At 36.9% G+C, this 21396-nt stretch overlaps 1 protein-coding gene across 1 annotated transcript in view; it reads left to right on the top strand.

The window, feature by feature from the left end:
• Positions 1-21396, top strand: part of LRP1 (LDL receptor related protein 1) — a 2772300-nt gene that overhangs the window by 2348551 nt on the left and 402353 nt on the right. The window contains exon 69 of the mRNA XM_044083629.1: positions 20500-20606. Within this exon, the coding sequence (XP_043939564.1) occupies positions 20500-20606 (107 nt within the window). The remainder of the gene's footprint in view (positions 1-20499; positions 20607-21396) is intronic.

Raw genomic sequence — 21396 nt, 5'->3', positions numbered from 1 at the left:
GCAATGGTGATGGACAGCTTGACAGACAAGATCAGACAGGAGTGCCCGTGGACTATGATGTTTGCAGATGACATTGTGATCTGTAGTGAGAGTAGGGAGCAAGTGGGGAAGACCCTGGAGAGGAGGAGATATGCTCTAGAGAGAAGAGGAATGAAGGTCAGCAGGATTAAGACAAAATATATGTGTGTGAATGAAAAGGTGGATAGAGGAATGGTGAGGATGCAGGGAGTAGAGGTGGCGAAGGTGGATGAGTTTAAATACTTGGGATCAACAGTTCAGAGTAATGGTGAATGTGGAAGAGAGGTGAAGAAGAGAGCACAGGCAGGATGGAGTGGATGGAGAAGAGTGTCAGGAGTGATTTGTGACAGACTAGTACCAGTAAGAGTGAAAGGGAAGGTCTACAAGAGGGTAGTGAGACTAACTATGTTATATGGATTGGAGACGGTGGCATTGACAAAAAGGCAGGAGTCAGAGCTGGATGTGGCAGAGTTAAAGGTGTTAAGATTTGCACTGGGTGTGACGAGGATGGACAGGATTAGGAATAAGTATATTAGAGGGTCAGCCCAGGTTGGAAGGTTTGGAGACAAAGCCAGAGAGGCAAGAGTACGTTGGTTTGGACATGTGCTGAGGAGGGATGCAGTGTATATTGGGAAGAAGATGCTAAGGGTGAAGCTGCCAGTTAACAGGAAAAGAGGAAGGCCTAAGATAAGGTTTATGGATGTGGTGAGAGAGGACATGCAGATGGTTGGTGTGACAGAGCAAGATGCTGAGGACAGGAAGAAATGGAAACAGATGATCCGCTGTGAGAGTATTATGATCTGGAAAAAGAAATATATAAAAGAAACTGAGAAAATAGTGAAGGTATTACTGTTTAGGCAGAGATATGTATAAGGGAGAAGGGAAGGATTTATCTGCATATTTGAGGAAAAGGATCTTAGTGTGAGGGAAATGAAAAATGTAAAAGAAGAGGTAAAAATAGCATGGGCTAATTGAGTATTGCAGTACAGCATGTGGAAATGTGTATAAAAGTAAAAAGAAGAAAATGAGAGAGAATGGAAAGGAAAAGAAATTTCAGAACAAGTTCAGGAAAAGGTTGAAAAAGAAATTACTGTTAGTGAATTGGATGAAGTACTTAGGAAAGTAAATGTTGATTCATTATTAGGCCCAAATGGTTTAGGGTGTGGAATATACAAGAAATTAATGGACTGGCAAAGAGTGCCTTTATATATGTACTAAATGAATTCCTGAAGGAGGGGTTGTTTTGAAGTTATTTAGTGGGATATAAAAATTTATATGGAAGAAAGATGAGAAGAATGAAGTAAAAACTTGAAGACCCATCACACTAAATAACACAGATTAAATATTTTTCATGAGAATAATAGAGAGGAAAATGGAAAGAAGGCTGAGCGGTATTATGGAAGGATGTATGTATGGAATAAAAGGGAGGGGATGCCAAGAATTGTTATTGGTTATGAGAGAAATTGTGGATGATACAAGTAAAAGGTAGAATGTAAAATGTATGGCGGGTAATATTAGCAAGACATTTGATGCAGTAGGAGATGATGTTTTGTGGGATTTTATGGAGAAGTGTGGACTAGGTAATAGAATTAGTAGTGTGTGCATGTCAGCATTTCAAATAGAATGAGTGTGTCAGTGAATGGGTGTCTGAGTTTGGAAATGTGCATGACGTGTGGTATAAGATAAGGATGTCCCATGAGTGGAATGTTTGCATTAGTAATGAATGGGATAGAGAGTGAAGTAGCTTATAAAATGAAAGTTGGTAGATATGTGATACAAAAGGAGGAGGTGATTTCAGTAGTTTTATATACCCAGACAATATAGTTGTAGTAGCTAAGAACAAAATATGAATGAGGGAAGTGTTGGTTTGTCTGAATAGATGTTTAAAGGAAATGGGAATGACCTTGAATAAAGATGAAATAAGGGTTTCGGTGATGTGGTGACATTTGGGGGTATGTATTTTTCAGTTAGTGAAATGTCTTTGCTAGGGATAACATTTGGGAAAAATTATGTAATTATGATGCAGTTGGAGGGTCTTATAAAAAAATGAAAGAATTTTGTCTTCTGTGCAGGATGTATAAATTAGCATTCAGGAAAAAGGTTTATCTAGTGAAATCTGTATTGACAGGAAAAATAGCATACAAGTCAAATGTTTATAGGATCCCAGGAAAATGTAAAAATGAAATTGTGCAATTAGTGTTTTCTTTTAGATGTGGTTCATAATTAAACCCTGTGAAAGGGGGTGCGTTGTATATGAGTGAAGATGAACGGGGTTTGGGGTTACTAAAGCCAGATGCTCATTCTGCTTCTTTAAACTTGTATGCAGTATCAAAGTGGATAAAAGAAGAGAATGAGAAACTATTAATGAGAATGTATAAGTACAAAGGGTTCTGGGAGATGGAGAGACTAAGAAAAAAGAACATACAAATGAAATTTAAAACAATATGGAAAGTAACTAATGATATGGAGAAAGAGAGGAGGAGGCATAATAATGTGATGAAACAATATTATGTACATCTGGGAAAATTTACCAGGAGATGTTATTAAAGGAAGGAAAAGTGTTGTACCAATAAAGTAGTTTCAGTATGTCTTGCAGGGACTGGTAAGTAAGTTACCAAAGTGGAATATGCCATATGAAAAGAAAGCTGAAAAAGTGTGTGTGTATTTTGTGAGGAGGAAGATGAAACAGAGCATGTTTTTGTTTTTTTTTGTTTTTTTTGAAATGTAAGAGTAGCTAAACTGTGGAAAAAGTGTGAAGAAAGCTTTTGAGAATATTAATTTCATAAATAGTATAGATGTGAATATGATTGCATATGGTTAAGAGAACAAGAGAACAAGAAAGAATGTGTGGGAATTTATTTTATGTAATATGGGTTATTTGAAATAAAGGATTGAATGGAATTTTGTATAATGGGAAATTGATTTTGCCAGATATATTGCAAACAATTAGGTTATGGCTGTGGAAGGAGTGGGGGTCAGTTATGGATGGACAACAATCAGGATGTTCTAAGGAAGATTTATAAATAATAAAAAAAAAATAGCAATGTGTTTATATATGTAAATATGTAAATGTTTTTTAAGTTGTGTTAAATAAAGGACCCCTACTCTTATTGATACTGCCATGGGATCTGTTACATCCACCTGATCTCCCACCAACTCAAGTAGATGGGACTTCGGCTTAACATTACATCCAAAGGATGATGCGATACATCCCATATTTGCCCACCCACCTACAGCAGTAACATTTCTGCTCACATCCCGGTATCACTATAAGGACTGGCAAAATTGCCATGCCCACTGCATTTCCGCACACCCTCTCTCACTCGTGGGAGAGGTGAGCAAGCAACTGTCTTGTTTTTCCTTTTTAACTTGGCTAACTCCAACAGCTGTCTAAATTGCAGATCAGAATAGCGGGTCTATATTAGATCAGCAAACGCTTAAAAAAGCAAATGCTGATTGATTGAACTTATGTAAGCGAAAGCTTAAAATATCGAAGCAACAGAAACCTGAATTATTTCCTAGGGAAAGAATTCGGTTGTCCGTTTCTCTTGCTTTTGTATTTTCAGTGCTGTGGTGGAAAGTTACGGGTTGGGTTCAGGTAAGTGTGCGATTGTGTGGATGTGAGTGTTAGGGCAGATTAGATGAGTTAGGGCGCAGGTTAGGTATGTGTGCGATTGTGTGGACGTGAGGGTTAGGGCGGGTTAGGTGAGTTAGGGTTAGGGAGCAGGTGAGGTGAGTGTGCAATAGTGATGGACCTTAGGGTTAGGGTTTGGGTTAAGGTAAGTGGATAGTTAGTGGTGTCTGTATAGTTTAGTGTAGGGTTAGGTGTCATATTTCAGGTGTATGTGTGTGGATTGCTATTTGTTTGGTGTGCTTGTATTGTGTGTATGTGTTTTGGATCAGCGATTTTTTTTCCCTAGAAAAAAATCGCTGTTCTGACAATTCGAGATTGTAAGATTTCGCTTACATAAGTTCGATCAATCAGCGTTCGCTTTTTTAGGCGTTCGCTGATCTAATATAGACCCCAGAATAGCCACCTTGGTCTTAGTCAGATCTTTATCCCCTAACATCAAATTCTGGCATGACCAGGACCATTTTTGGTGCAAGTGCCAAAGACTAAGTTGAGGTGAATGGGGTTTGTGTTGCAAGGTACTGTTTTATTCCATGTAAAAGTTGGAACTTCTGTTATACTACATGGGACTTGTTTATTTTTTAGTGTAATCATTTTTGTGTTGTACAGTGGTCATTTTAGTGACTGAGATTTTTTTCATGATTACAGTAGCATTTTTGTTTGTTTGTTTTTTTTATGGAAATTCATTAAGGAATATTGGTCCAAAAACTGAGATCCTGAAGAAAAAAAGTCACATGCTCAATATGATCTAAGACACAGAGAATTAATAGCGGAGTCAGCGAAGCCAATCAAATGTTCTGTCTAGACCTATCTTAAAAAATGGTAGAGATTATGAATATTTTATAGGTGGAGGACATTAGAATGCCAAAAAAACTGAATAAATTTGAAACAGAAAATGAGTTGGCTTGGCCCTTTTGTAATACAGTAGATTTTGAATTAGTAAGTATGTGAGATTTGTGGAGAGATTGCCCTGAGCCCAGTAGTGGAGGACAAGAAGCATCAGCAGAGAAATGCGTTTCACTTTTATAAAGGAAGAGGCTTGAAATGTCTTCACTACTGGCCTCACAGTGGAGTAAGGAGGAGATGTGAGGCAGACACATCTCTAGTGTTGTTAGACCACTAACTGGGCACATCGGTAGTCATTAGTGCCACACATTTGAAAAAGTAGTGTGTGCATCACTGTCCAGAATGTACATTGATATGGGACTAACCATTTATGTCTTCTCTCCAAGTGTATTATCAAATGAGCAATAATGACCACAACATGCAGGCTATGTTTCCTGATTTGTTAAAGTTGAAAAGAATATTTTTGGACAAGTTAATAATTAGTAGTAGTTTTTATCACAGGCCTTGTGGGCTTTCTCATCTTTTGCAGCAGCTGATAGAAATAAAATGCATTTGTACTTCTTCAGGTGTTACAGTAAACAGGTGTGATAGTGGTTTGTACATGCTGGCAAGTTTTTGCATTATTCCAGTGTGACTAAAATAAATTTGCTCTTTTGAAGCTATTATTTAGTGCCATTGTAACTGTATTTAGTTCGTTATAAGTGGAATAGCTAGAAATGTATTTCTAAGCTTCATGTTTAGATGGCCCTTTGATGCTGCGTGTTTGCATATATTACTGCCATTTGTGTTTTCTCATTTTTTTTATTTAGCAGTTTCATTCCATCAGCATAACTTAGTCATATAATCTTTTAGTGAAAATGTTTGCTGTGTTGACAGGCTTCACTTGTAGTTAAGTAAAAGATGCTAGTTTATGCCTTTTCAGAATGGGAAGGTGTTAGTTGCTGAAGGCTTTTTGTTGGGGAACTTTCATGGATAGATTTGACTGGTTGAGAAGTTTGATGAGTCAGCAGTTACTGAGCAGTACATTAATACAAATAATTTGAAGCAAACATTGCTTGTACATTTTGTGTTGTTTTGCGGCAGTTTAATGCACTTACACCTGCAAAGTATGTCTTATGTGGGTGTGTGACGGAGCAGTGGTGAAAGAAGAAATGTAGAATACAATATAGTATTGATGCAGACCACTTTCATTTTGGGATCACCTCTGCTCAGGTAACTTACTCATAACCATTTTTATAACACAGAGGACTGAAACTCCTTCTTACCTGATGTTAAATGTGGTGCTGAAAGTCGCAGAGATTAAGGACCACTGTTTGGGTCATAGTCTTCAAATTCATTCAGTTGGACTCTTGATATGCTTATGAGGTCTTTATTTGACGTTTGCCATTGTTTTTCATTTTTTTTAAATTATCACAAGTAATGACTTAAAGCAAATCCTGTTACTGAGTACCATTAATATTGTAAGATGATTCTGGAGGGAATATGCTAGTGTGTTTAAATAACCATGCATGGTAGAGAAGTAGCAAGTGGGTATAGATAAAAAGCATTATTTATGTCGAACATGTTTTAGACTGCAATGAAGTCATGCAAAGAGGAGGGTATTAATCTTTAAGTGATTCATTTTCATCGTTTTTAACTTTTTTCTTGGCTATGTGGAATACATCACGAGTGTAGAATGATCTTGTCCAAGTAACTTTTGATCAGGAAAGAGTGTACAAGAAATGTAATATCCATCACTTTTTTCTCATTGTTTAGTGTCGAATACAAACTTGATTTTTTCATGCTTTGTGTTTCACTTGTGCCATTTCATCTCACCTTGTGTTTTCTCCATTTAACACTTTCATACGGGGCGCACAGAGGTAGGTGCTTAGCTAAAACTTTACTAGTTTGTCTTACTTTACTGTATATATATTACAGTTTTGTTGTGATGTCACTTCAAACATTTTTAATATTCTTAGTTGTTAGTATTATTGTGTCTGCTTTCCAGTATGAGTTTCTCCCTGCATGGCTTATTCTAAAGTACTGATCTGCAGGTTATTATAGCTGAGAAGCCAGACTTTTTTCCCCCACTCATGGTTCACTGTTTCCTGTCATTGCCTTGATTTTGCTAAATAACCCCCAGTGCATTGTTTGTTGTAGCATGCTTAGTATGTGGCTGCAGCTAAGCTAAATTTTGCCAACACACAATATCTGTAATACGTAGCATATTACAAGCTAAACAACACCATGAATAATTTTATTAGAGTAGAAGCCAGCTGTTTTGTGTAGAGGGTTAAACTGTGAGTATGTAGCCTACTTAACCTATAGTCGGTTAATGATATGTACACATGGGGAGCTGTCAGTGGGGAGGGAGAAGAATGTTTTAGGTAATGCCTGCTTCTTTCTATTAAGGGAGAGAGTCAGCTGCGCATGTCCAGTGTGCACTTCCCATGCTAGAATTCCTGGTGGAGACCAGGCACCAACCTGGGTCACTTGCTTCACATTTATCTCAGTGTATGTGTAGCGTGGGGGGACAAGAACTTCTGAGGAGTTGCATCACTCACAAATGCATGTAACACCATCACAAAGGACCATTGCACGCTAAGTGCTGTGTGTGCACAGTGGAAACAGCTAGAGCTTAAGTAAAACTGTTCCTAACTCTCCAAAGAGAATGATGGCACTATCACCACCTCTTGCCACCGAGAGAAGTGACTAGACTGAAGAGCATTCACCTCTCAGGGGAACAAATACACCAGTTTGCAGACATTAGGGGGAGTTTGTTGGTCACTAAGGAACTTGGAGCAAAAAAAAAATAGGGTAGAAGGAACACAGAATGTCGGCTTCCTGGACTTTGGCAAATGTAAAACTTAGAAGTTTTTTTTTCTTTACCTTTTGTAACCTGTGGTAGTACAGATGAGATGCAGTGTCATTTTCAGTAGCTATAGCTCCACCATAATTAACTAATAGCTTGTTTTTGATGGTACAGACTGTCATTGAATCTCAATGTTTTCTGGAAAAAAATGCATGTTTTCTGTTATATGGTTGTAGATGTGTTTGGCTTCAGTACAACTTTCCTGAATGTCTTAAATAGCCATGCACCTCTTAGAAGAAAGAGACTAAAAACAAATAATGCAGTTTGGCTAATTCATGATATTGAAAAAGCATGTAGAGAGTGGCAAAAATACAAAACACTACAATGTCTTGAAAACTTCAGAATGCTTCACAATTATACTAAAAAGCAAGTAAATGAAGGTAAAAAACAGTATTATAGTAACTGTCAGAATAATAAACACATCCCTAAAAAATGTAGGCATTAAAGAAATCCTGCATCAAATTCAACCCTAATCCATCTCCCAGTAACTCAGCACAGTTCAACTCTTATTTCATAGATAATGTAGAATCTCTAACCAAGAATACCCCAACATCTAATCCTAACCCTGCCCAACAGCCATGTATTACCACATCCACTTTCTCCTTCAAACCTGTGCGCACATCCTATGAAAAACTATTCTTCAACTCAGCCTATACTCTACTTCAGCTGATGACCTTCCAAGTGATTACCTTAAAATATGTTTCCTGTCTCTGGAAAAAGTCACACATTATCCCTCTCCACAAAGGAGGAAATTCAACAGGCAGTAGTAACTTTAGACCTATAGCAATTTTATTCGCTCTCTCCAAAATACTTCAAAAATGTATTCAAAAACAATTGCTAAAGTATTTCCTGCAGGAAGAACTGTTATCCCCCACACAACTTGGCTTCTGTCCTTCCAATATTTCTAACACTGCACTTCTAACCTATATACATATTGTCAATAAAGCTAATAGATAATGGCAAATTTCCTATTTCTAGACTTGTCTAAAGTCATTGACACATTTTGTCATACCAAGCTTCCACTTCAGATGTCCTCATTAGGTCTGTCTCATCCCACCCTTCTATGGTTCAAAAGCTACCTATACAATAAATATCACTCAATAAAATGGCACTCTAGCATCCCTCTATACCTCCCAATCACCACCAGTTAACTGCAAGGCTCTAGATTTGGTCACCTTCTCTTTAACATGCTAACCAACACCCTCCATGCATCCACACAACAGGTCTGCTTAGTACGATGACTCCACACTCATTTGCACATCTGACAACATGACGCACCTCAAAAAATCACACGTAAAGCTTTAACAGAAACTGAAACATAGCTTTTTGACTCTCAACTCATGCTCAGCTCTAAAAAGACTTAACTTCTAATTTTTTCCCAAATCCTTCTCTTATGAAAAACAAAATTTAAAGTCTTTTGTCTTGATAATATAACCATTGAAGTCACTTCCCATAGCAGATTATAGGGATGATAATCTTAAATTCAACCTGCATAAACAAAATTGCATAAGAAAAACTCTTAAAAAACTTGGGATGCTTTACAAAGCCGAAAACCTTCTCATCAGTGCAACAAAACTACACTCACTGTTGCTTATCCCTTCCCCACACTTCTTTATGGTACTCCCATCCTTTTAACCTCCAGGCATCACAAAAATCAAAACTTAACAATGATATAAAAAAGTTTTTAAATTTGCAGCAAATAACTCTTTCAGAACCCACTACAGTATAGCATATAGTGCTAAAAAGCCTAAACTGGTTAGAATTACCCCATGAACTAACACATACACAGCTTCTCACCACGTGTAAAATTATCCGGCATCCATCACTTGTCCAACACAAAACATTCTACATAACTGAGTTCCCAGTCAGTCATTACAATCCAGTGACCAAAAACTCCTATATATGTCCTCAAACCTATGAAATCTGCTGGGTATTATGTACGCTTGTACCATGTTGCTAATGTCTGGGACTCCTACCCTCCCTTCCATCCTTCAAAACCATTCTGAAAGACTTCCTAGCCAAAATCTGTGTATGTTCTTGCTCAACACCAGGATAAACTATATCCCTAAAAGTGAGAACATTTCTATTCATACCTTACAGCTCCTTACTCTCCCTTCACTCACTTCCTTATTTCTCTCATCTGGCTTTCTGTCTAAATATTAGCATAAACCTGTTTTTCTCTCAAGTCATATTGCAGTTCTGTTTGTATTATATTAACTTCTCTATAAACTGACTAAAATTTCTCAAATATTAAATCATCATAATATAACGTATTTATTCTTAACCAATGTTATCATATTATTTCTAATTTAATAACATTTAGCAACAACTGATAACAGCAGAAACACTAATAACTACAATCTCCTATTTTGTTTTCTGCTCGCATACGATATAGGTGGTTTTCAATTTTATTTCTTCCACTAATCCAGTGTCATCTTTCCTGCTGTCTAGTCTCTTACCAACTGTTGAAACATGTTATTTTAGCTTTATTTCTTTCCTTTCCTCAACTTTTATATTTAATCTTTCTGCTATATAAGCAATGTATTATCTTTGCTTGTGGATTATTCTTTTTTTTTTTTTTTTTTTTGCAATTTTTACTCCCTTGTAAATATGTTTATGTAATGGAGCTTTTCTCCCCAGACCTCCACTTAAAAAAGGGCCTCTGGCCCAGTCAGACATCCCCAGTAAACAAATGCAAATGAATAAAATAAGTAAAATTTGGTATAATTTAAACTGTTGATGTTTTTGTAATGTTTTTGAAGATTGTAAAAAAATTCTGCTTAAAATGTTTTGTAATACTTTGGAGCTTTTCTCCCTGGGTGTCTTCTGAAAATGCGCACCTACCAAGTTGGATTTTCCTGATAATCAAATGTCAGTAAAGAAATAAATTTAAAACTCAGTATTAACATAATAATCTCGAGTTTTCACAGTCAGACTTCTGAAGTATCGATGTATGTGATATTCTTTTTACGGTATTATATGATATCATCTGGTGGAAACTAAACTAGTTAAGAAGTAAAAGCTCCCTCAAATGTAGCCATAGTTTAGGAGGTTATAATATTTTTTTTACACTTGCGATTATCTCAAATGCTTTTTATTTAATGATCTCAAGGCAGAATTTAATTAGACACTGTGTCTTTAAATTTTCATCATTATAAATGGAATGTATAAGTGCACTTGTTATTCTGATGAAGTCCTGACTACTAGGATGAAAGCGCACAATAATCATGTTTTTATTCTGTTGATTTTCCTTATTTCGTGATTTGGTGGTTAATAAATTTATATGAAAAGGGTCTGTAGTGTTGAATCCTTTGTTCTTGGCTGCTAGCATTATGTCCTTGGGATTTAGTTGTTTTACCTATCATTATATTTGGATTTTTAGGATATAGATAATCTGATGATCCGTTCAGGTGTGCTGTTTAGAAAAGCAAACATCATTTTCATTGGATCGGGTTATAAAAAAGGAAAATTAGTGTCTCATAACAGGAAACTTTAGGTCAGAATTATTAGACAGTAATGTACTGTGACAGAGGCAGTCTTTAAGATGGTAAGAACAAGCTGAGCAAGGTGCCAGATAGAGCACATCTCTGAACAGTCAGAGAGAGTATAGTTTGCTTTGTGTTCAGCAGTCAAGAAACAAACAACTTTTTTAATATTAAGCTTTTGACACAATTCCCCACTCAGGTGTAATAGAAAAGCTGAATAAACCCCTGTGTCACCCGCTGGATTGCCAGCTAGCTCACAGACAGCTTTCAGGAAATCAAAATAGGGGAAGTTACCCCCAGAAAGAGACAAGTCACGAGTTGAGTAGCCCGGGGTTCTGTGCTGGGACCTCTCCTGTTTGTCATCCACTTTTCTGAAGTAAAAGCCAGTACCAGAGGGTTTGTAGATGACTGCAAGCTAGGTGCAGTCATTGAATCCCCAAATGACTTTGCCATCTTGCAGGAAGGCTTGTCCCAAATAAATAACTGGTGCCAAAAAACATGGATTGAAACCAAATGCCACAAAATGCATTATTGTGACCTTTGGGAAGTTATCTATCCCAGGGAACTACCCCATTAGCAATATGCCATAAGAGTTGACCCAGTTGTTCGGGATGTGGGAACTTATATGAACAGTTACCTAACTTTTAACCAACATGTGTCCATTGTTGTAAGAATGTCCTTCTGTATTGCACAGCTGTAGATCTAAGGATGTCATTGTCCCCTTTTACTCACCCCTGATTAGGCCAATCATTGAAAATAATGCCTGCTTTGGCATGTATCTGTCCAGACATATGCAACAACTGTTATGCCTACAGAGATACTTTACAAAAAGGATACAAGAGAAACACCAACAACGAAAATTGCAGCCAACTGGAAAAAGTTTTTACTTCTTTTTAAACAGATTCTGGTACCTCGGCCTTCGCCTTCATTGGAATAAATTATTCTAAATCACACCAGCTTATATATACACCAGTCATTTCAATTAAACAATTAAATGAGTTAATCAATTAAGCAGTTTAAAAAACTTTCAAATTTAACATATATTATTATAATATTGTTTAATCATAGCATATTATTATAAACTTTTATACATTAATAAGATACTTAAATTTCTAAATTCATACCATTTGGAAACATTTAGTGTTTTGGCAAAACCAGAGGGGGGTGGGGGGGCAAACATTAATTTTCAGAAAAAATTACTGAGAATGGAATCTAACTTTATAATAAATTATAAAACCCTGTTTCCAAATGGTATGAATTTAGAAATTTAAGTATCTTATTAATGTATAAAAGTTTATAATAATATGCTATGATAAACAATATTATAATAATATATGTTAAATTTGAAAGTTTTTTAAACTGCTTAATTGATGAACTCATTTAATTGTTTAATTGAAATGACTGGTGTATATATAAGCTGGTGTGATTTAGAATAATTTATTCCAATGAAGGCGAAGGCCGAGGTACCAGAATCTGTTTAAAAAGAAGTAAAAACTTTTTCCAGTTGGCTGCAATTTTCGTTGTTGGTGTTTCTTTTGGATTTATCTTCATGTGTTTTTCTATTATATGACTGTCATGACTACTAACGAAGCAGCGACTACACCAGGGAGTTCAAGGAAAAGTAATATGGATTTTTCTTCCATTTGGAGGGACAGGGAATCGAAGTTTGCCTCCACTGACCCATGGCTTTACAATTCAAATGAAGCTTCTTTTTGTTTCAGCAAGTTGGAGAGGCTATTGATTAAAGAGGCTACAACTTTTTATGACACCCGACTACTTGAAAAATACGTAAGTACAAGCATTACTCCGAGGGGTTTAAGGGTAGATCGTCTGCCTGCTTATGAGTTTTCTGAGGAAGACTCAGACTTGTTTGACGAATGGAAAGACATTTCTCTCAAATGTACATTGGGCTGGCTGAAAGTGCTGATAAAACGCAATGAGAGAATGCTGAAAAAAGTCCGTGAAGAAATTGTTAGTATGCAAGATAAACTGCTTTCTGATTGTTCTGAGTCAAAAGTGGAAGTTAATTTAATAAATATTAAGAGTCGGGTGTCTAAAATAGAACAAGTTATCTTACGGAAAAAGAAAAAGTACACTCGAGACAGTACTGATTACAGTACAGGCAAGATTTTTTCCTGGCAATACAACCTTAAAAGTAGGCGGGGCAAGACGCCTTTGAAAAGCAAGAGTTTTAGGTCTCGCGACTCGAGAGATACTTCCGTTCCTTCAGCGGATACCAGTTCTGTAGGGCGCAAAAGTGTATCGTTTGAGGAACTAAATACTGGAGAAGCTTCTGCTTCTAATGAAATGTCGGAAACCGAGACCACGATGAATGGTAGAGTAAATCAGAGAAAGGGTCGGAATCGACGTTTTCAGTCCAGGGGTGAGAAAAAATGACTTTGATTTGTCTAGCCTTGATGCAAACGCTAATGAAAAAAGACTCAATAATGACTTTGCTACTGTTGACTATGTCTCACCTAACATTTATATGCCTGATTCTCAAAAGTTAGATGCTGTTTTTTGTTCTGGGTCCGCTTTAGATATTATTAATTTATCTGATTGTACTATTACTAATAACATGCAAAGTGTTTTATGTAAAGGAACTAAATTTGTTCCTACACATATTCCTTGTGTGGCTGAAATTTTGAATGAGGTTAAGGACTTTTGCAGAAAGTTACATTTGAAGGTATTTTTTTGCAATAAGGAAGAAGTTAAATCACCTGAGCCCGATTCTTTCATGGATAATTCCATAATGGATATTTCTTTGCATGAAAACGAAATGGTAGATATTTATGGTATGACAGAAGATTCTACATGTTTGAATTTTGAATATAACACTGGTTATGGTAAGTTTGAGGTTCTGCAGGTTCCACATAGCAGTGATTTCATGCCTGCCAAAATTAATCAGACCATTATTGTTTTTGAAAATGTTGTGAAGAAATTAATTATGAAGGAATATGGTTTGTTTAAGAAAAAAGCAATGGGTTTCAATTTAACAAAGGAAGAGTGGCAAGCACTATGTCATATAAGAGAGCTTAGTGACCATTATGTTTTTGTGGAATCAGACAAGGGGGGCAATTGGGTTGTATTTAACAAAGAAAAGTACAATTCTATAGCTTTAAACATTTTGATGGACAACAATGTTTATGCTTCCCTTTTGAATAATCCTATTTTGGAATTCAACAGTGCCCTACATGATTTATTGGACAGAGGGGAAAGATTGGGTTTCTTCTCCTCAAAGGATGTGAAAAAATTATATGTTAAGAATCCCAGTATTGCTAAATTTTTTATTTTACCTAAAATACATAAGGATTTAAATAATCCTCCAGGGCGTCCGATTGTTAGTGGAAAAGGAGCCTTTTTACAAAATGTGGGAATCTTTTTGGATTCTGTGTTAAAGAAATATATTACAAGAATCCCCTCACATGTTAAAAATACAAAGGAGGTCTGTGATACTTTTAAGGGAATCTTATGGCAGGATAATTTTTATTGGGCAAGTGTTGATGTAAAATCTTTATATACGTCTATTTGTAATAAATGGGGTTTAGATGCAGTACATCAACTTTTGGGAGATGGACCCAGAACAACATATATTATTTCCCTACTGGAATTTTGTCTTACTCACAATTTTTTTGAATTTGATAAAAACTATTATCTACAAAGGGAAGGGACAGCAATGGGTGCTAGTTTTGCTCCCTCTTATGCCATAATCTTTATGGGGTTTTTTGAAAATTTATTTTTGTACACTACTAATTTTTTCCGAAAAAATGTGATTGTTTACAAGAGATACATTGATGATTTAATATTCTTGTGTAAGGGTAATTCAATGGAGTTTAATGATTTTATTTCAACTTTGAAATTAAACTCTTGTGGTTTGGACTTTACTTTTGAAGTGAAGCCAAGGTCAATCTAGTTTTTGGATGTTGAATTTTATGTTGGTAATGATGGGAAGATGCAACATAAACCCTTCCATAAAGTTACGGCAGTAAACAATTTTTTGCATGCCACTAGTATGCATAGCGTTCAGTTAATTAACTCTTTACCTTTGGGAGAATTTAAAAGAATTGCTGCCAATACTTCAGAAGTTAGGAATATAAATAGGGAATTTGATGTAATTTGTGAAAAATTAAATAATCGAGGATATAGATGGGATAACATTATGTCACATAGAAATAGAGTTGAACGAGAATTAAATTTACATCTGACTGTTCATCAAGATTTAGGTAGAAAGAACATTAAAAGTGTGAATACTAGAGATAATGGAGAATTGTTAGAATTAGCTTGTAATGATTGTAATAACATGGAAGTTAAGGATAAAATATTTTTGTTAATAGGTATTCACTTTTTTCACCTATATTAAGAAATATAATATTTAGTATGTGGCCTATGGTTATGAATGATGATTTTTTGAAAACCATTATCCCTAATGATATCATTTTCTCTTATGCTAGATGCAGTAATTTGAAAGAGTTGGTTAGGCATAAGGGCAGGAGGGCTAAAGTTCATAATGCTGGAGCTTATGCTTGTGGATGTTGTAAAGTATGTTGCAAAATTGTGAATTTGGATGGTAGTATGATAAATGGCGTTAAATATAATGCCATTGATCATTTTAGTTGTAATTCCTTTGGGGTGATTTATATAATAGGTTGTAAATGTGAAGTAAGAAAATGGTATATAGGGCAGACAAAAAGAAAAATAAAATTGAGAATCATGGAACATATGGGAGATATCAGGAGGGGTAGACTGGATAGTCCAGTAGCTAACCATTTTCACCAATTTCATGGTGGTGGATGTGAGGATCTTATATTTAGTGTTTTGGCAAAACCAGAGGGGGGTGGGGGGGCAAACATTAATTTTCAGAAAAAATTACTGAGAATGGAATCTAACTTTATAATAAATTATAAAACCCTGTTTCCAAATGGTATGAATTTAGAAATTTAAGTATCTTATTAATGTATAAAAGTTTATAATAATATGCTATGATAAACAATATTATAATAATATATGTTAAATTTGAAAGTTTTTTAAACTGCTTAATTGATGAACTCATTTAATTGTTTAATTGAAATGACTGGTGTATATATAAGCTGGTGTGATTTAGAATAATTTATTCCAATGAAGGCGAAGGCCGAGGTACCAGAATCTGTTTAAAAAGAAGTAAAAACTTTTTCCAGTTGGCTGCAATTTTCGTTGTTGGTGTTTCATTTGGATTTATCTTCATGTGTTTTTCTATTAAAAGGATACAAGGCCTAAACAATATGGCCTACGTGGATCACCTCAGAGCCCCTCACTATACTCTGTATCCTACAGACTTCTAAGAGGTGACCTTTATCTGGTAAAAAAAGCATCCTCTGATCCAGTACTGATGAATTTACTGCACATAAGCAAGTTAAATCGCATCAGAAATTCTCGGTCTAGGGATCTAAACCTCTTCTGCAACATCAACAGAATAAGTTGGAGGGACAAGTATGTCTTGCAGAGGAAACTGCTGCTGAGGAACAGACTCCCCAACCAGATAAAACACATTTCATCCCTGTCCATGTTCAAGAGCAACTTGGGTCTGTGAATGGGGAAACAGAAACTTGGCCCCAGGACTGCCCCTTCTACTACTAATGGACAGAGGCAGCTCCAAATTTCTTTATTCTATGCATTGGTCCCCTCAAATTATCTATGGTATGATCCTAGTTATCCTCATTAGGGGTAATATATAATTATCGACCATGAGATGGGTAAGACCAGTCTGTAACCACATGGGATAGGTTAATTCGAGCACAAAATGGCCAACAAGGGCAGCTAACGTAGTACTTGCGTATGAGCCTTTGGAAGCTCTGCAGTTTTGGGAGTTCTTTCTCTGTAGTGGTGGTTTGTGGGTGCCTAGTTCCACGTACGGGTTACTTTTTGAAATACTGTCTGCAGCTTTCCTAAAGTAGGTGTGTGTGTGTGTGTGTGTGTGTGTGTGTGTGTGTGTGTGTGTGTGTGTGTGTGTGTGTGCGCGCGCGCGCGCACGCGCGCGTGTTTGTAGTAGCAAAACACGCACATGCTTGCGTGGCTGTTTGTAATATTAATGTTGCTTTACTGCCATAGAAACAAACAGCATAGTATAAAAAGCATAAAAGCATATTCTGTTATATACACTTTCTTTCTCATTAACATTTGCTTCAACTATTTCCTAATAAATGCTGTATGGAGCAGGAACTGTACTTGTCTTATAATTGGTGTTTAATATTTCTAATTAGCATAACCCAGTTTTACTAGGACACAGTTCTCAGTGAAAATCTTACAGTTTCAGCCTAGTGATATCTTAAACTTCAACTGAAGAACAGGTTTGTTGTGCACCTCACGTTATTGTTGCAGTTCAGGTGTCTGCCATGTACATTCTAGTTTTCCACTATCCTTAATGATACAGACTCAAATTTATCTTATCACTTCATTTATTATGTTTAGCTTACTTTTACGTCTTACTCAGATTTTCTTCACTTCTTTAAACCATCACCACAGTATTGCATGTGCATCAACAGTGCTATTTGCACCTCAGTACAACAAGCTGTCCTTCAATAAACAGACAACCATGCCTATAACATTGCCATCGGCTATGTCGTATTCACTTCATAATCCTCTGTATGATACTCTTCCTGTTAAAACCTAACTTGTATCCACATTAAATCCTATCCAGAAGTGTGTTGGGGGGGCACCAAAATTCTTTGCAGTCTGGAGCCATTCCTAATTTTTTTCCAGTTTTAGATTTGTCCTGTTGTCAATTTGAAACTGAAGTCACAAAAAAGGAAGAAAGTAAGTACAAGTAAGGTGTCATCCAGGTAATAACCTGTCATTCATTACTTGAGTTCCCATTTAGAATTCAGTTGTTGTGAGCCTCCATTGTGCCTTTGCTGCAGCTGCCTAATCACTTCTGTCATCCATCATTGTGAACACCCAACAGGGGTCATGGAGAGTCTGCATTTCTTTAAACAGGCTTCATAGTACCTCACCATCATATACGTACTGGGGTGTATAAAACACTAAGTGCATCTTACAAGCAGTTTTGAGACACACCTCCAGTTTGCTTCAAACTTGAAGCTTCCTCACATTTCTTGCCAACATAGCAGCAGTAAGTAAAACCATTCAGATAACAAGGGTCTCCTAAGCACCATACTGGTTTAACACACTGACTAAAACATCACAACTCCCAGTAGTACACACCCCAGATACCATAAAAAGAAAGGAGGAAAAAAGTATTTTTATTCAGCAATAAGCCCTCTTAATGCTAAATCTTTGATGTCCTTATGTTTCTGTGTTGCAGTATTTATAAACTTTGGGAAGTCCCTGCCTAGGCGACCCGAACGTCTGGCCAGTATACAAAAGACTTTTGCTTTCTGTTTGGTACGTGCAACATTGCACATAGCAAAGCAGCCTACATAAGGCCATAAAGGTGACGTCACGTACCATTCCTCAGAACTTCTCTGCCACCAGTCCAAACACCAGCTTCTACTGTTTGATTGCCAAATGTTTGCTGTTTTCGGGTAAGTGCCCTGTTGGGGAAAATGTTTGATCTTTTTTGCCGCTGCATGTTTTTAAGGTTAATGTCATCTAGGAAAGGCAAATGCATTTGTGGATGTCAGATTTCACATGATCCTCTGTCCATACCTTCACCAAACATTATAAACTGGACACTATTTCCAGGTCCAGAGCAGGATTTGCTAGGGCAATCCTGCATGGGTTCCTAGAAACCTCCTCTGCTCCATTTTCCCTTTCCCTTCCATGAGCTTTAGTACTCTCCCAACGGTTATGAATACTGCAACATAGAAGTAGAAGAACATGCAATAGTTGTATAAAGTCTTACCATAACCATAGATGTCCGTCTCTTACATGTTGCAGTATTCTGTCCCACCTAGCTCCTCCAGTGCTCTTGCTGCTAGTTTGTCATGGGTTGTTTGCATTCTAATGTGGGTTTCTCCCTCAGTGCCACAGGGCTGAGCTTAATTCTTGTTTTTGTCCTTTGCTAGCTGAGAGTGAGTTTAATTTTTCAGACCATGCTTATGCATGTAATCGCCTTTACAGCATTGTTTGTGACACAGCATTAAACAGTCTGTTGCTGCTTCCTTTGCCCATTACAGGGGAATGGGCTTGACTTCTGTGTCTATCAGATGGGACACCAGACAAATCTACATGATTTGCTACATTTGGGTCATGCAAGGCTTGCTTCTCCTTTTTTCTAGTGTCTGTACGTACTGGAATGTCCTGTTTTAACGTCTTGGAACTTGTTCAATAGGTCCAGATTCAGTGACATTATTACATTTTTGTGACGATAGGATGGTTATCTAAGAAAGGTAATTAACCGTATCCATGGACATTTGAATGCATTTCTGTTATCAGGTTTGTGTTTCATTTCATTGCTCTGATTTATAGTGGCCTGTAGTTTTTTCAGTCTGGAATTTCTAACTTTAGTTTGACTTTGTTGGATTACTGTTTTTATTCTGTGGCTCAGAAAGTCTTAAGAGGAAAATATGCCACGTCTGCTTTAATGGAACAGTTGGCTATTCTCAACAGTATAACTCCGTGTACCAGCTCCTTGGGGTAGAAGGATAAAGGCCTTACTACCTCACGGTAACTCAAGTTTGAGTAATAGCTCAGATGTCTGGAAGAGCTGGTTGGACAGGGGCTGGGAATGTACAGCCATAGCTTGTCCAGCCTTTCTGTAGGGGGAAGAGGACTGTGTCCCACCACAAAGCTGACACCTACCAGGAGCACTAGGTGTGGTCCAGTATAATCCATTGTTAATATCTGGTGCAAATTTTCATGTCATGGAATTCTGCCAGACCAGTGACAAAATACCATTTTTGAGTTTTGTACTTGAGAACACTGTGAAGGTGTACAGATAGCATCTTCCTTTATAGTTAAGATTCTAATTTCTAAGCTGCCTTCACTGGCATTGAGAGATAAAGCCCTGACTGGGACTCAAGTGACTCACACTTGCTTAGTGGCTTGGGCACCTGCTGAGCTGATGTGAAGAGGAGAGGAATGATGAGGCTCACCTTCACCTCATGGGGAAAGGGCGAGTCTGGGGATGCTTCCCTGGTCTCCACAATTGCTTAAAAAAATATCCTTGTAGTATTTGTGAATGCATCCCTATTTTTAAAGAATGCAGCTGTTTAAGAAGGGTATTCTTCAAGGTCTGTGGTTGTAGAGCAGTGGGCTCGCTCCAGGTGAAATAATTGGATTTCCTAACTGTCTCTGAATTATCTCAAAATTTTGCTTAGTCCCTCATAAGCATTGTGAGTTTCTGGCAAAACAGTGAAAACTGTACATAGTAAATAATGTCAGAAATTATGTGTTTTTTTACAAAGTGCATGTTAGTACATATTCTTAGAATCTTTCAACTTTTTGAGGTGTACCATTGTTTTAAAGTTGTACTCGAGTTTGAATCTTTATCTATCATTATTTCCTCTTTAAAAGTAATTTTTGAGTTAATACAATAACAACTATGGGCAAAACATTTTTACGTCCCATTTTTCATTTCGTCAGCATGGCATTTATAAATGCTTTGTATATTACTACTACTGCTGTTTCACAATGAATGTGCCATTTTTCCAGGTTGCTGTTGGATGTTTTCCTTTGCTCTGCCTAGCCTGTTTACTATGTTTACTAGTTTTTTCTGTTTGAATGTTCTGCAGCTCCACGTCCCTGTTCTGAGAGTGAGTTTGCCTGTGCTTCTGGACGTTGCATAGCTGGCAGGTGGCGATGTGATGGAGACCATGACTGTCCAGATGGCTCTGACGAGGTACTTATTGCATGAAGGAAAATGTGGAATTAAAAAAATGTATAACTTAAACCGCATTGCATTGCAGAGGCATGGCAGCAATTTATTTTTTCAATTTTTAATATGATTCTTGAACCACTGTAAAAGGCATTGGCGTGATTCTCCTGGCCGGAAAGAAGTGAAACTGAAGAACATGTTATTTCCAGTATTGGAATCAAGACTCCCAACTCCACCTTTTTCTTACAGCAATGGTGTTCCTGACTTGCTGCATTTCTTTGACTTGGAAGTAGCTTGAATTGCAATAGCCCACTTTTCATCTTATTAAATTCATAATAAGCAGAGTTGTGTGTGAGCTGATACACTTGTTTTTTTGGTAAGGAGGGAGTGTACTGATGACTTAGAATGGAAGGGGTTGTGTTTGCTTCCATTTTTATGTTCCAGTTTTACCCTTTTCTAGATGCAGAACAAAACCTCAATAGGAGATTTAACAGAGTTGCATGTGAATGATGGAAGAAGTGTTTCTCCATGCAAGAGTGAATTTTGTTTTTTCTTGTTATGGAAGAGAAGTTGGCAAGTTATTTATAAGTTTATCAAGTATTAGCAACTTATTTGTGGGTGACATCAGAATTAATCTGTGGAAGAAAATTAACTGCTAGGAAGTTACAAGTGATGGTGTTTAAGTTTGTTTGTGTTTTTGGCTTTTCCCGGTTAGGGGTCGCCACAGCGGAACTCCGGTCCGCTAATGATTGGCAATAGATTTTTATGGTGCCGGGTTGCCAGCCCGACGCCCAACCTTCAGCAAAGGCACGCC

Source organism: Protopterus annectens, chromosome 9.part0 (assembly GCF_019279795.1).
Source record: "Protopterus annectens isolate FY-2018-M chromosome 9.part0, PAN1.0, whole genome shotgun sequence".
NCBI classification, from domain to species: domain Eukaryota; kingdom Metazoa; phylum Chordata; order Ceratodontiformes; family Protopteridae; genus Protopterus; species Protopterus annectens.
This window is presented reverse-complemented; position numbering and strand designations above follow the sequence as displayed.